The following is a 15,739-nucleotide window of genomic DNA, read 5'->3' as shown; positions in this document are numbered from 1 at the left end:
CATTTTGAAGATCAAGGTCCCGCCCATACCCACATTAGACCAATCAGAAGTCAGTCTCCGCCATCAATCACTAGGATTTTATATCATCAAATAACAAATTAAAACCAAACACAACAAACATCAATGTGATGAGAGAACCTGAAATGATATTTAACATTATTTGTGTGTGTGTGTGTGTATGTCCCCGCTACTAACATGGAGGAGGCAGGGTTAAGATCACCACCAGTTTGTGTTGTTGTTGTTGTTTACATTGTGAACTGAGCTCCAATTGTTTTTTAACTATTCAGCATTAAACGAGTGAAGGTCCCTGTGAGTCATCAAAACTTTATTTTGTATGTTAATCCCGTCTGTGTGTGTTTTCGTGTGTGTGTGTGTTGGGGGGGGGGGGGGGGGGGTGTATAAATGTCACATTCAGCCTCTTGTGCTGCTGCACTGATTAGATTTGTCCTGCGCTGCTGAATGTGTGCGATGCAGTTGACTGACCCTGCAGGGCGGAGCAGCCTCTCAGAGCTCCACTCATTACAATCAGCAGCCATCTTCTCTGCTGACCCTGGTACTCTCTGTGAGTAGAAATGTGGCAGAGCATCTGAGACCTGCCGTGCTGTACCGCGTCACCGCGATACGTTAATCGCATCAACCGCCGACCCGTCAAAATAAAAGATTTTATTTCCCTCTGCTCTGTTGAGCTGCAGGAACGGTCCCAACGAGTCAGCGTGCTCCGTGGGACGGCCTGACTCATTCCTGTTTCTGGTGTGTTCCGGTTCGGGGTTGTCACGCAGCAGCAGCCGCCCTGCAGCTCTCAACACACACACACACACACACACACACACACACACACACACACACACACACACACACACACACACACGCCACCTCGGTTTGTCTGCACCTGCTCACGAAGGTAACCGCAGGCCGTGGCGTGCTGTAGATCAGTTTGTGTCCCAGTAAAGGAGCAGAGACATTGGACAGAACACGTCTCGTCTGTTTCCTGTCGTCTTCAGATCAGAGACGCAGCTGAGACGTCACTTATTGACGATCTGTCTCTGACCCTGATGCATTCTGGCAGATCTCTGTTTCTCTACCTGAGCACATGAGAGGAAACGATTTGGAAACACTGGGCCACAGGGTTTCCTTTTACATATCTTCTGCTATTTCATTTTCTACAGAAATAAAAGTAATTGAGTTCATTTTCACGTGTGTCAGCCATCGTGTCGACGTCCAGAATCAGATTTGGAATTATTTGTATTGCCATGTATATTTGCACATACAGGAAATTGCCTTGGTGTGGTTGGTGCACTGTACAAACAACAATATAAAAACAACAATATCGAACAACAATATAAAAAACAACAATATCGAACAACAATATATACAGTAAGTAGAGTTACGTCCGGTTCTAAGGTGCAGAGATTGGAGATAGTGCCAATAATATAGAGTTATAAATTATGTGCACAGGGGGGGGTCAGCAGAGTCAGTGTGATGCAGGGGGCTTGTTTGTGAGCCCCACTGCCATGGGGAAAAAACTGTTCAGGTGACGCAAGTTTTTAGTCCATCAACTATAGAAATTAAGCTTTGAGGGTCACTGGGTTCCTGGAGCCAATCCCAGCAGACAACTGGTGGAGGCGGGGTTTACACTGGCGAACTCAATCATTTAGACACAATCATTAACCATCGACTGTGAAATAAAGTGGAGGTGTGTCGATCACCCCCTGGTGGCTGGCCAAAGTATAACTCATAAACGGTGGAGCCCACACTTATATTTATACTTGCACAAACACACAACAGCAAATTCCAGGTATGTCTAAACCTCCTCGCCGGTAAATCCAGATTCTGAGAAGCTTTTCAAAATGTCAAAAGTTTTACAGGCCAAAAAACTCAGTACAGCAGGTGTAACAACTCCCATGATCCCACATGATGCCAAGCTCCGCCTCTTGTTATTGTTTTTCACTGAGAGACCCCTGGTGGCAGAATATGACATGTTGTACGTCCAAGTATAAAAACAGACAATATTTAAACGACCTGAGTCATTGACAGAGTAAAGCTTTTAGTGCTCGTCCTGTTGAATCAGTGAACCTGCAGCTGGAAGCAGGAAGTTAAAGCTCAGTCTGTTGAACGCAGCTCAGAGAAAAGCAGTGAATCAATAATTTAAGCTCGATGTGGCCGGTTGAGGGAAAACACCTTCACCAGAAACACTGAGTCACAGAGCTTTGTCTCCCAGGGACTCCCGGGTCCATCAAACATCATAAAACCCTGATGAGCTGTCTCCTGTGTGTTGTCTGCAGGGGAGTCAGCTCCGAGCGTCTCTGGCAGCGACGCCTCGCTCGGCCTGGATCTCAGCCTCGGTGTCAGAAATCATCTCCAGCCCCCAGTCACCAGATTGTTCTTAAAGGGGATCATCGCTCAAATTAAAAATTCATGTTGCTCCAGCGTTGGAGGTCCGTGCACTGAATATTAATGATGGACACAACTCCCAAAGCCCAAATGCAAACCTGGAACCCTGGAGATGAGTTTATTTATATATATATATATATATATATATATATATATGTGAGTGAAGTTTTGTCACACAAAATAATCTGCTAGAATGTGTGTATCTGCATTTAGAGCATTTGATTGGCCAACACGGAAGAAGTTAAAAAAAAACGTCAGCTTCTTTTAAATGTTAGTGAATAAATAAACTGTCAGAAGATCAAATAAAACTCATTGTCTTTAAGAGAAAGAGAAATAATCAGCTGATCACGCCTTAGAGTAAAAACCTACGATGTTTCCTACGTGTCAGTGAAGCCTTCAGCCAATCAGAGCAGAGTTACCCCAAACGTCATGAGGTCATGTGACATGTTGACATTCTGCAGCGGGGTTGAGTCTTTTTGTCTTATCGCTATAAAACACTCGAGCAGCCGATGTCTGGGACGTTTGGTTTGAAAGGAAACTGATTGGAAAAGGGGAGGTGCTTTCAAAAAAGACCTTGCCGGTGATTGGACGAACCATCTGTCTATCGTCTGTCATAGTTGCTGAAACTTGTCAATACAGATGTTGTCTCCAGGTGTGATGATCTGATGCTGCAGCAGCTGAACTCCTCAGGAGACGTTGTTGTTCCATCGGGTTCTTTGCTGTTGTCAAAGATCCTCGCTCCTCAGCTGCGGTTTCAGGTTATTTTCTCTCGTGTCTCAAACTGACTCTACTTGTTTGTTCGGCCTGATTTCCCGACGTCGCTCTGGCTGCAGAGGTGCTTCCTTTGTTCAGCATGAGGCTGCAGTGTCTCTTTGTCTCACGGAGCTGTAATTACTCTAGAAGGAAAACGGTGACCCAGGAGGAGCCTGTCCGGTCGCATCAGGGACGAGGAACCACTCTGGCAACCTGCCCATGAACAATTGTGATTTCTGGAATGTACAACAAAGCCGCGGGTGCTGCTTCTGGGAATTAAGCCTGAGGTGTTTGGGTACATTTACCAAAACCCTGCAGACCCGGCTAACGCACCTGAGCTCGTCACGTCAGCCACGATGTAACTTTCTTCTCAGATGGAGACACGAGGGAGAAGTTCTGGATCAGGAACCTCTGACTCTCATGTTTCTGCTCTGACATTAAAACCTTGAGATTGTGTTTCACATCTCTTTGACCCCGGCTCCGCAGAATCTCTACAGAGAAGATTTCTCCCGTTTCTCAGTGACTCTGCAGTTACTGTTCGTTGACCTTTGTCCTAATTCTTTTGCAGCACACATGGTTTCTTACTGGGAGAAGTGGCAGCGCCCCAGCTTGGCTCCAGAGCTCGTTCTGTCGGACGCGTTGTTCAAAGGGGAGCAACAGACGGCTAATTGGAGCTGTGCTATTTAAAGGAAAGACGGGCCTCTCATCACGATCTAATGTCGGCTGATGACAGACGCTGTCAGGGAGGGGGGGGGGGGTTGAGTTCATAAAGAGACAGATGAGCACACAGTGTTTTTAGAAGAGTTGGGTCCAGAGAGGATCGGGAGGGCAGGGACCTGCTGGTGTGTCGCTCTGCTGCCACGATGCAGATGAAACACTGAAGATTAGTAGAGTGTAAGTCCAAGTTGAAAGTTCATAATACTTCACTTATACTTTCCTCAGTTTGACTCCATCAGATATTTGTAATAAAAAGCTGAAAGCTCAACATGTCGTAACTGATTCCAACTCTAATAATCTGATTTGTTGTATCCTGGGTTTTTTTCACGATTCAGTTTCCAGACGCTTCCTGTGACGCAGATGCTGAAGCTGCACGAGAAACATCACAAACTGTGTTACTCAGGTTTTTGTGACCACTCGCAGGTTTGCACGTTTCGACTTTTCACAGTGGAACTCAAACCTGTATGTGTAGTGAAAAGTGAAAACGGGGATAAACTCGGAGAGGAAACTGGATGAATGAAGATCAGGAGGTCTCGCACTGACCTTTGACCTCTGTCTCGAAGCGGACATGTCTCCATCTTCCTGCAGCCACGTGTGTGTGTGTGTTCGTGTACCTTTGGTAAATCTCCGCATGACCTCAAAGAGCTTTTGTGTTTTCCCCTGCGAGTGGCCGGCTCCTCTGAGGTCGGACTTAACAGGGGATCAACCACATTTCACTCATTAGAGCCTCGGATAAGATCCATCCCTCAGCTGTGTGTCTGTTTGTGTGTGTGGATGTGTGTGTGGGTGTGTGTGAGTGTGTGTGTGTGTGTGTGTGAGCTCACCCTATGATCGACGCTTGCTTGGAGCCGCATCACGAGGCCCAATTTGACACAAATCCACGGAGCTTTGTATCAAAGCCTGAACTATTTCCAAACCCTCTCCCCTTCACATTCTCCTTAAATGGGAAGAAGGCCGCAGGGTTCTCCAGCAGAGGAGACAGAGGAGCCTAATGCCCCCCCCACTCGATGACGGTGAGCGTCAGAGAGCTGAGTCATCTGCTGACCTTCTCTTGCCCCCCCCCCCCCCCCCCCCCCCATCATATCGTCACAAACACCTAATTGCTGCTCATTATTTTCAGGGGGAGTGATGGAGGGAGAGCGGGTGACGTGTTTCCCAGCAGGAGGTTTGATTCCCAGTGAGTGGGGGGGCGAGGGGGTAATGGTTTTCTGTTCGAGTGATGTCTGCCACAGTCACTGTAATAAGTGAAGAGCCATATTCCACAGGTGCACATTTCTGTTTTTGTGGATCTACGTCAGGTGGCTGAGGTGGAAACTCGACCTGCTGCAGGTTCCTGAGGCAGCTCCTCCGGCGGATTGAGACCTCGACTCGTCGATGATTCAAACGCCTCAGTTTCCTCATTGAAGAGGCAGAAACAGGTGTTAATCAAAGAGTGGGTGTTTGTTATTGAATGAGAGCCTCTGCTAATAAGCTGTGACTGCAGCCCTGAGTATTTGCAGCCCGTTTATGAAAAGGCTATTCAATGCAATGAAAAGCATCTTTGTGTTCGGGGACACTGAGGTCTATTTGTGGGCTGATAAACTGTGACACTGTTTGGATGTTTAACATAAACAGCTCCGGGTATTGTTACCCCCATGGTTCTTTATCGGGGGGGACACAGAGACGTGGGCTCTTCCTGGAACTCATCGCAGATTCTTTCAGGACAAAAATAGACAGTTTAAAGTTTCTCTAATGTGATTGCAGCTCTCATGAGTCTCGTTTACAGACGTTTATAACATCTTGACCTCCAAGTGTGAGCAGCTCTGTCCTTTATTTATCTCAATAATCATTATTAAAATGATATCATGGATCTTATGGATGAGGAGGACTGCAGGATGTCAGCTCATTTCCATCTGTAGGCAGCAAATAAAAACTTCACTTCAACGTTATCTGTCCCTGAAGGTTTTACTGAAGGACATCGTGAGAAAAACAAGGCACACGACAGAATTCATAGAAGAAGAGGGTTGAACAACAATGGTCCAAGGTTGATCTTACAATTGATGAATGAATACAATAAAAACTAGAATAATAAAAAATATATAAAATACCAACACTGCCTTCACTTCCACACTGAGTTTAGAAGGAGGTGAGACTGAATGAGAGCTCTTACAAGGGGAATCTGATCAGGAAGCCATGATGGTGAAAAAGTGAAACTCAGGGTGGAGAGGTTGAGTGTCAGATAAAGAGAGATTTCCTCTCAACCTGTGGTTCAGCGTCTGTGCTGGACCTGAATGTGAATCTGCTGAGACGGTCGTCAGGATATTAACCGAGGATCTTTACGATCTCCCAATGAAGAACCACTTCCATCAACACAGGGACCGTGGATTTCCAGAAGTAAAAACTGTCTCAGCTTGATTGGTCCGGCCCTTTCTGACTTTTCAGTTTAGTCCGAACGGAAACAACTGGTGTGAAAGGTTAGCTGAAATGGAACAGAGCTCGATCAGGACTTTTCATGTCAAGACCTCAAGTTCACACAGACTCAGTTCGTCTTTCAGTTTGAATTCACTTGTGCTTCACTGGCACTAGACTGACGATCCGACCCCGTGGAAGAATCAGATAAACGGCCCAGAATATAGAACCAGACAGTAGAGTGTTAAGAAAAATACATTTTAGCAACTCATATCTGTATATTCAATTCTGGAAATAGATTCAGTAGATAAAGATCATTCGAGGAGGGGTACATCTTTCCTCCTCCTTGTCCTCCGACCAAGTAACCTTGACTCTTTGTTCTCACACAGATCCTGTTTAACCAGCAGCGCTCTGTCCTCTTGGAATCCGGCCCAGGTGGCTCTGAGGACAGAACTGATCTACAGGTGCTGTGACACGCATCGTAATCAGGATGGTGTCGCCAGGAGGTAATTCATCGGAAAGCTCCCGAGCTGGAAACGAGGAGCCAGGAGACGACGGGCTCAAGGTCAAACGAACACAACAACAGGAGGAAGGCAGACGTTTCCAAGGACTCCTGTTCACGATCACGATCTTAGTGTTGAGGCTGCAGCTGTGAGGTCACCGAGGCTCCATGGCCACCAGAGATTGAAATGAGTGTGATTCTACAAAGAAGGAAAGTGACGAGAGACGAGAAGATCTCAGAAAAGATCCATCCAGCGTCTTTTCATTCCTCACAATCTTCATCCTCGTCAAACAGTCACTCAGTAGCTGCTTCACACATGAACTCTGAATATGTGGACACATGATTATAATGATGCTTTGTGTAGTTTGTGTTTGTGAAGCAGCAGCAGGTTGTTTGGTCCGACTCCTTCACACCAGCAGGAACATGTGGGGAACATCTAGACTGTGGAAAGATCAGTGTTGTTGTTTACAGCTCAGCCCTCATCACCAGAAGATCTGGAATCTCCTTCGTCTTCGTCTTCTACGTGACCGGCTCTTCTTCTTCATCCTGAGATGTTTCATCATCAACTCTACCACTCACTCTCTGATAGACAGATGTTTGTTGAATCAAATCCACAAAACACCGAAACCCATGAGACACAGACTCAAGCCTCATTTTCTAATCCCAAAAAACTCTTCTCCATCTTTTCCAACCTCCTCAACCCTCCCAGTCCCCCTCCTCCTTCCTCTCTTCTACCAAGCCACTTTGTCAACTACTTTACCAAAAAGATAGATGACATACGCTCTTCATTTTCTGATCCTCCTTCTATAACCACACTTCCAACAACTTCATCTCCGTCCCCTTCGCTCTCCTCTTTCACCCCCCTGTCTCCCAATCAAGTTCTGACCTTGGTAACCTCCGCCCGCCCGACCACCTGCCCCCTTGACCCCATCCCTTCTCACATTCTCCAGTCTATTGCCCCTGACCTTCTTCCTTTTCTTACCCATCTAATCAACACTTCCCTGTCAACTGGCTGTTTTCCTAATTCTCTGAAGGAGGCAAGAGTAAATCCTCTCCTGAAGAAACCCACCCTGGACCCGTCTGAAGTAAATAACTACAGACCTGTCTCTCTCCTTCCCTTTGTTTCCAAAATTCTTGAGCGTGCTATCTTTAATCAACTTTCCTCCTATCTTAACCACAATAATCTTCTTGACCCTCACCAGTCTGGTTTCAAGGCAGGTCACTCAACTGAGACTGCCCTCCTTGCTGTCTCTCAGCAGCTTCACACTGCTAGAGCAGCCTCTCTCTCCTCTGTCCTCATCCTTCTAGACCTCTCTGCTGCATTCGACACAGCGAACCACCAGATCCTTATTTCCTCCCTTCAGGACCTCTGTGTCTCAGGCTCTGCTCTCTCCCTGCTCTCTTCCTACCTCAATGAACGCACTTATAGGGTAACTTGGAGAGGGTCTGTGTCTGAACCTTGTCCTCTCACTACTGGGATCAATCAAGGTTCTGTCCTAGGTCCTCTCCTCTTCTCTTTGAACACCAACTCCCTTGGCTCTGTCATTCACTCGCACAGCTTTTCCTACCATAGCTATGGTGATGACACCCAAATAATCCTGTCTTTTCCCCGATCAGAAACACAGGTAGCAGCACGAATCACTGCCTGTCTGACCGACATCTCACAGTGGATGTCTCAACACCATCTGAAGATTAACCTTGACAAAACTGAACTTCTTTTCCTTCCAGGGAAAGACTCTCCCATCCACGACCTGACTATTAACTTTGACAACTCTGTGTTAACCCCCACTCCGACGGCGAGGAACCTGGGCGTAACACTCGATAGTCAACTCTCCCTTACTGCCAACATTACTGCAGCAACACGGTCCTGTAGATTCATGCTGTACAACATCAGGAGGACACGCCCCCTTCTCACTCAGAAGGCGGTGCAGGTTCTGGTCCAGGCTCTGGTCATCTCACGTCTAGATTACTGTAACTCCCTCCTGGCAGGTCTACCTGCTACTGCCATCCGACCTTTGCTGCTCATCCAGAATGCAGCAGCTCGACTGGTTTTTAACCTAAATTCACTCACACTACTCCTCTCCTCCGCTCCCTTCACTGGTTCCCAGTGGCTGCTCGCATCCGGTTCAAAACACTAGTACTTGCGTACCATGCTGTGAACGGATCCGGTCCAGTCTACATCCAGGACATGGTCAAACGTTACACCCCACCCCGTTCACTCCGCTCTGCTTCGGCCAATCAGCTCGTTGCTCCCTCACTGCGAGCTAAACAATCATCAAAAACACGACTGTTTTCCGTCCTGGCTCCTAAATGGTGGAATGAGCTCCCCATTGACATCCGGATATCAGAAAGTCTACACATCTTCCGCCGAAAACTAAAAACATACCTCTTCCGATTTTACCTTGAATGAAAAAAAACAAAAAAACAAAACACTAACAACTTCTTGAAACTAACACTTTACTAGCACTTAAATGGCACTTACTTATAGCACTTTGTAGTTTTGCTTTATTTGAAGAAATTGTATTTTCTTGATTCTTGTCGTCCTTGGTATGTACCCTCGGGTTTGATGCACTTATTGTAAGTCGCTTTGGATAAAAGCGTCAGCTAAATGAAATGTAATGTAATGTAATAATGTAATGTAACACAAGCAGATGAAGTGAGGACCTCGGTTTTCCTGTTCCTTCAGGAGGAGCAGACTTCCCCTGTCGTTGTGCGTTGCTGATGTGTGCGTCGTGGTGCAGACCTGAGGCAGCGCTGCAGGACCAATGAGGATCTCCACGACCTCCTCTCCTCCGTCTCTTTGTCTTCACACCATGTCGCCGGAGGCTGGCGGCCGCGTCACTTGTGGTTTTCTCTGAGAATAAAAGGCAGAAGAACAGAGAGGAGGCGGATGATCTGTGTTGTCTCTGAATACACACTGTCCGGTGTGTGCGTGTGCCGCTACATACAAAGTTTGTGTGTGTCTGTTATAGTCTCTGCATTAAATAGGTACTTATTCAAATATATGGGCGGGAACCCTCGACACCACGGATCCACACAACTCAACGCTCAGTCTCCTTCAGCTCCTTTGAGTTGAAGCTAAATGAGGCAACGTCACGAACAGGATTCGAACCTGTGCGGGGAAACCCCATTGGATTTCGAGTCCAACGCCTTAACCTCTCGGCCACCGTGACCACATGGAACCTCCCCAAAGCACAATGAGTCGTTTGACAGGTCAGGCGGGGGAGCATCCAGCTGTTGAAGCCTTTGTTCCACAGGGATAACGGTCCAGGTGAGGGAGCTATGGAAATGGCACGACCATATTTTAGAGGGAGTGATTAGGAACTAGTGATTTTTTATTCTACTTTTTATTGCATCAAACAAATAAGGTGACCCTCAGTCGTAGCTCCTCAGTGACTCAGTGACTCGGAGTGAATGTCTCATCAGATTCTGCAGAAGTTTGAATAAACACAATGTGACTGAATTCAGACGTTCACAGTTTGGAGCTTTGTTTACATTAATTCCTCTGATTCTGAGCCTCTGGTGATTTCACACTCAAAACTTCCTCCTCCTGGAATCTGATGATGCTTGTGTCCTTCACAAAGTCAGAAACCACAGAATCGCTCAGTGTTTGATCTTTAATACATCACATCAGAGTTGTCAGGATGAAAATCTGCTGCGAGCTTTCACTGCCGTCACCGAACAGAACGACACCTTCCCTCAGATTCTTCTCCTTTCTTTCTTCTTTTCAAGGTGAAGCGTGCGGCAGCCAGTCCTCGTCCCGATCTCTGGAAACGAAGTGAAGATGACAGAAGAGAAGACGTGGAAACAGTCGGCGTCTGGTGAGTTCACCTTCTTCTCTCAGATTCTGACTTTCTCATCAGCGAAGTGAGGGAAGTGTTTAAAAAACTTTAAATTTGTTCTTGAGGATCCAGCGTTTGAAAAATGAGTTAAGGTTAATTTATTCTGCCTTACCGTATAAAAAGAGATAATGATGAATCGTGTGAATTCAGTGACGTTCATTTCTATCAAACACTTTGTGGCTGGTTTCGTTCCAAATAGGGATCCTGTCCTTTTTAACTCTGAGCTTTGAGGAACAAGCCTCTTCTTCATCTCCCCACAATCCCGTTTGGCTCTGAATTATTGAAGCGACTGGTACTTTGGGCGAGAAGCTGAGTGAGTTTCCACTTCTTTTTTGGAAAAGCACTTTTCTTTCAAGCCCACACGTACACACACACACACCTTCAGATGAACCCTCCCCCCCAAAAAAGCTCCCCCATGTGTTGTGTAGTGAAGCGCTCATGCAGAAGGCTGCAGCGGGCGACCTCGCCCTCCTCCCGTCCTCCCGCCAACCCTCTGCTTCAGTCCAGCGGAGGCCGGTACACTTACATAAGCCGACCCTCACCTCACCGCCCTGCTCCCTTTTACTGTTACTACCGGCTGGGTGCCTCTCACAAACTCTGCCCGTCGATGTGTTTTATCCTCTGCAGAGCTGAACTGAACCGTGTCCAGTGAACTGCTGCTGAGAGGAAACTGTATCTCTGTAATGAAACGTTCTCAGCTCAAGGAAGAGATGTTGGAAAATACTGGCACTGACGACGGCTGATGGTTAATTGGATCCACATCTTCAGGATCTTCAGTCTCACACTGATGGTTTGTGGGCTTACACAGACACGTCAAGTGTGTTTGTGTTTTGACGGCTCCCCCATTGTCGCCCCCTGGTGTCTTGGATGCAGTATAAATCACAAAACCCACCTCCTCCATGTTAGCAGAGTGGACGTAACTACACAGTAGATCTTACATGTATCTCATCTTTTCACGTAGTTCTTATCACTCTGATGTTGAAGTTTTCACGAGACTCCTGATTGGTCGAGTGCAGCCATGGGTGAAACATCGACACCACTCAACTCTCTCACTACTGCCCAGACTCCAAACGACTCGATCACCACAAGATGGCAGCGTTTGTATCGGAGATGTTTTAGCTTCATTTCCGATAGTGTTAGGAAGTGGAGACACATCGATCGACTTTGTTTACAGACGAGCAACCGTTCATCGGATTCATGGAGGAGATGACTCAGCTGATTTCGCGTTGTGTCCTCTGCTCCTTGCTTTCTGACCGGAGAAGATCCAGAGAGAGTGAAAGTCTCTGCAGGAGGTTTTTATTATTGAAACACAGCGACGTGTGCTTTGATTGAATGTGCTGCTGTGTTTCCTCTTTACTGCATGTACTTCCTGTCAGTGTGGATTAGTGCTGGGCCGCCGCTCCGCCCTGGAGAGGAGCTGTTAAGATAACTCAAGCTTCAGCCTGATTTACGGCAGAGATGAAGTGAAAGCAGGAGAACGTGTCGGTGTTGAAGTTACACAGAATAAACCTGCTCGCTGCCAGAGAACACGACAGCGTGAACACACCTGAGGTGACTCGTCCGGGACACATGTGACGCTCATCAGCAGGAGGAAGTGATCTCAGGCTCTAATTCATCTTGAACTGAACTTTAATATGGTTTATCTACCTTATATTAATTATACCAACATTTTAATTAGTCACCTGATTGATTCTCATTAATGTGATTTTCGGTTTGATGGATCAACTCACACACAGGAACTTTACGTTAATTCAATCATTTTATCATTATTGTGAACAAAGGTTAAACGTCTGTAACGACGGGAGCGACTCATCAAACGAGAGAAACCTGAACTGTTGGATTCTGTCTTTTTCTCTCTGTGAACAGTTTATTAGCCCTTCAACAAACTTGCTGTTTCAATCACGCGTAGGCAACTAGCTGCATCGTGAACCTTATCACGTACTCATGTAAGTGCTTAAGTACTACATGTGTTACTGGGGGATTCCAGTAGAGGGCACACCGCAGAACTCAGACTAAAGATCGTAGAACCGTCTGCTCTACCCAGGACCCTGACAAAAGGGTCCTGGGTTATAGCTTCTGATCGCTCTGCAACTTCGGTTCTTTCAACATCAACAAAGAAGGCGACACTCGAGCAGAGCGACATTTCATGAATGTGAAGATCAAGACAGAAACAACTATGACGTCTTGCCCTGGTCGGCTTGTCTTCAAAACTCCACCATCTCTTGTTGCTGATGATCTGCCCACAGACCGGGTCAAGCACTCACTCTCCGTAGTAAACAGCAAGTATATTTCAACCTGTGGAAAACTCAGACATTTAAAGTTTAATCAGATTATGAACCACACGTTAAGCTGAGGGTTCTTCAGGAAGACAGAGTCGTTAAAGTTACATTTTCTTCGACAGAGTTCTGGACCGGCTCTGACACACGTCTCATTTCTAAAGCACATATATGTAAATGTCCCCGCGGGTGGTCACTTCTCTGAGCTCTCAGGTGTCCTCGAACGCAGCTCCACCGGCAGCTTCGTGCCGTCGTGACCTGCAGGCCGGCTCTCAGATCCAGATGAAGGGTCCTCAGTGCGTCCGACAGCCAGAGGAGACACTCGGAGCGAGGTAACAGCTGGTCCCCGGAGAGGACAGGGAAACGTGGACCACACCAGGAGGACGGAGACGTGTTAGAGTGTGTGGAGGAGCGAGGGCTGAGCCAATAAGAGCAGAGAAGTCGAGACGAGGCGTTAACGAGTGAGCGATGGAGTGGAGAGCGAACACTTCACACTGAGAGACGTAAACACACAACTTCATAATCACCTTGCATAAAGGACGAGAGGAAGAAGAACATTCTGTCCCACGAGGAGGTTTGACATGAATTCTTCTTTTTTAGGTTCTGACTAAGGAAATGGAGATAAAATACGATTTATGCATCATTTCTTTAGGTTTTCATGTATTTTAATATAGTTTTTCTCCATTTTTTAAATCGTTGGTTGAAACACGTCAAACCTGGTTGGGAGGGGCTTAAGGCTAAAGCAACCATTTTGTTAAAGGCGTTCATCGTATCATCAGACGTAATCCGAAAATAATTAATAAGTAATAAGTTAAATTTGATACATTGTAAAAAAAAAATGCGTATGTCAGTATCAGCATGTTTGTGTGTGTTTGTTAGCTTGTGTGTGTGTGTGACTGTGATAGTTTGAGTTTATGAGTGTGTTAGTTCATGCGTGTGTGTTTTGTGTCAGTATATATGAGTTTGTGTGTGTGTTTGTGTGTGTGTGTGTATTACTTTTTGTGTGTTTGTTTGTGTGTCTCCTCACTGAACTGACTTGAGGATTGAGAACTGAACCCTGAGAACTTCTGGTTCTGATTCCTGCTCCGGTCCTTGGGCGGCGGGAAGGTGAGGTTGAACGGTTCTGGAGAAGATTTCATTTCACGCTGTAGATATTCATGGTAAAATAATGAGACAGATTTGTGCGTCGGGGCTCTCATTAATAAAACAGCAGCCTGGCGCTCGGCGGGGGAGCCCGGAGACCAGGAACACGACTCCATCTTTAAGTTACTACCGAAGCAGCTCTGTGATGGTTTGGTCGAGGTTAATGTGGAAATGTAACGGTGATGATTCGTTTCACCTCGACCTTCATTGTTGGTCCCACGTGAAACATTTCATCATCACTTACCTGAAGGTGAAAAGAGCACAGCTCAATTAAACCAGTTACAGGATGATGAACGTCTTTGTTTCCTCTCGTGTCTTTTTGAGCCGAGTTCCCTGCTGGAATCATTATAATGTGATTTATTGATACATTTTTTATATCTTGAGCAGTAATGTTCAATTATCCCTTTACATTGAATCCCTGCAGGAGCTTCATGTCCTCACATCACGGTTGAATATAGCATTTGAATTTGTAATGCCTGGTTGCGTGTTGTGCCCGAAGTTCTGAGTTGTTTGATTCCTTTAAGATTCAGACTGAGTTTGAGTTTGTCATGTGTTGCTGGTACGTGCAGGGAACAGGAAGTGGGGCGAGCGATCACCTGTACAGGAGAAAGTAAAAACAAACAGGGAAGGCGTAGGCTAGAGCATTATCATGTACCCTTCATACCCAGAGGAATTCAACTGGCAACCCTACAGGTCAGAAAATCAATTCCATCAAACAGAAACAAACACATTTTCCCCTTTTTAAAAAGGAACAAAATAGAAAGAGCTACACACAAGAATCGTTTTCAGGAACTTTAAGGATTCAACATCTCAGGATGGAATTCAACGTCCCTACATCCGGCGACACTTTGTTAAATTCTCGGCCCGAAGCTTCTGCTGTGTATTCAGCCGTCACTGCACCTCCATGGCTATTTTTGGGAACCACTGGTTTAGAGCGGAGATGATTTTAAGCTCACACAAATGGATTCAAACTGATCTTCTCCCCTGCTGAGCCGGACCGACTCAAAAAGCCTCCAGCTGCACCGCGGAGCTGAGTGAGGCTCGACTCCCCGAGCGAGCCAGAGCCAATCAGGGTCAGACGCACTGAGCTGTGGACTTAGAACAAAGTATACCAAAGTCACAGTCGCCAACTTCCTGAGTCTCTACGCTTTGTCTTACAGAAGGAGGCAGACACAACATCACAACACAACACACTTTGGGATTGGCTGCTCGTTGGGATGAACAGATCACGAGCGAGTCCGAGTTTCTCCATCGTCTCTTTGTGCTTAAAGCTCCGAACTAGTCCACATCTACACCTGAAGCCTGGTGAGACTGTGTTGCACTGATATGTATCTTTGTTTGAAGTGAAAAGCGACACAATCCAATGTTTGTGACCAGGTTTCTGTCATTTTACGTCGTTCTTCTCACACTGATGTTGGTTCAAGTACCGTTGGCTCCGTCCCTCGATCGTCAGTGCACAGACGCTGCTTTTTAATCCACTTCCTTCCTGCTCAAAGTTCCCAGCCCACAACAACACAGAGCTCCGGTCACAATCCGTCGCCCCCCCCCCCCCCTCGGCTCAGGGTCGCGGTGAATGTGACTCCAGCTGGAATGAAAAGGGCCCTAATGAACTCTGCTATTGTGTGACCAGGATTAGAGTCAGTGTTCAGGAAAGTGATTCACTCTTTCATTTCAACTCATTCATTCATATTGTGTTTTTCAAGCATCAAGAAAAAGTTTCAACAAAA

The 15,739-nt window shown here is 46.4% G+C and overlaps 1 protein-coding gene and 1 non-coding gene across 2 annotated transcripts in view; both read right to left on the bottom strand.

Moving 5' to 3' along the window:
• Window positions 1-14,008, bottom strand: part of LOC133957318 (troponin T, fast skeletal muscle isoforms-like) — a 133,975-nt gene extending 119,967 nt beyond the window's left edge. The window contains exons 1-3 of the mRNA XM_062392841.1: window positions 13,906-14,008; window positions 13,067-13,208; window positions 10,504-10,518 (exon numbers count right to left, since the gene is read on the bottom strand). Coding sequence (XP_062248825.1) covers window positions 10,504-10,518; window positions 13,067-13,208; window positions 13,906-14,008 — 260 coding nt within the window. The remainder of the gene's footprint in view (window positions 1-10,503; window positions 10,519-13,066; window positions 13,209-13,905) is intronic.
• Window positions 9,843-9,924, bottom strand: trnas-cga (transfer RNA serine (anticodon CGA)). Its single transcript has one exon. It is a non-coding gene; the product is annotated as a tRNA-Ser (tRNA).
• Window positions 14,009-15,739: the final 1,731 nt, after the last annotated feature.

The sequence above is a fragment of the Platichthys flesus genome, chromosome 1 (genome assembly GCF_949316205.1).
Source record: "Platichthys flesus chromosome 1, fPlaFle2.1, whole genome shotgun sequence".
Lineage (NCBI taxonomy): Eukaryota > Metazoa > Chordata > Actinopteri > Pleuronectiformes > Pleuronectidae > Platichthys > Platichthys flesus.
Note: the sequence above shows the minus strand (reverse complement) of the source record. Positions and strands in the feature narration are given on the sequence as shown.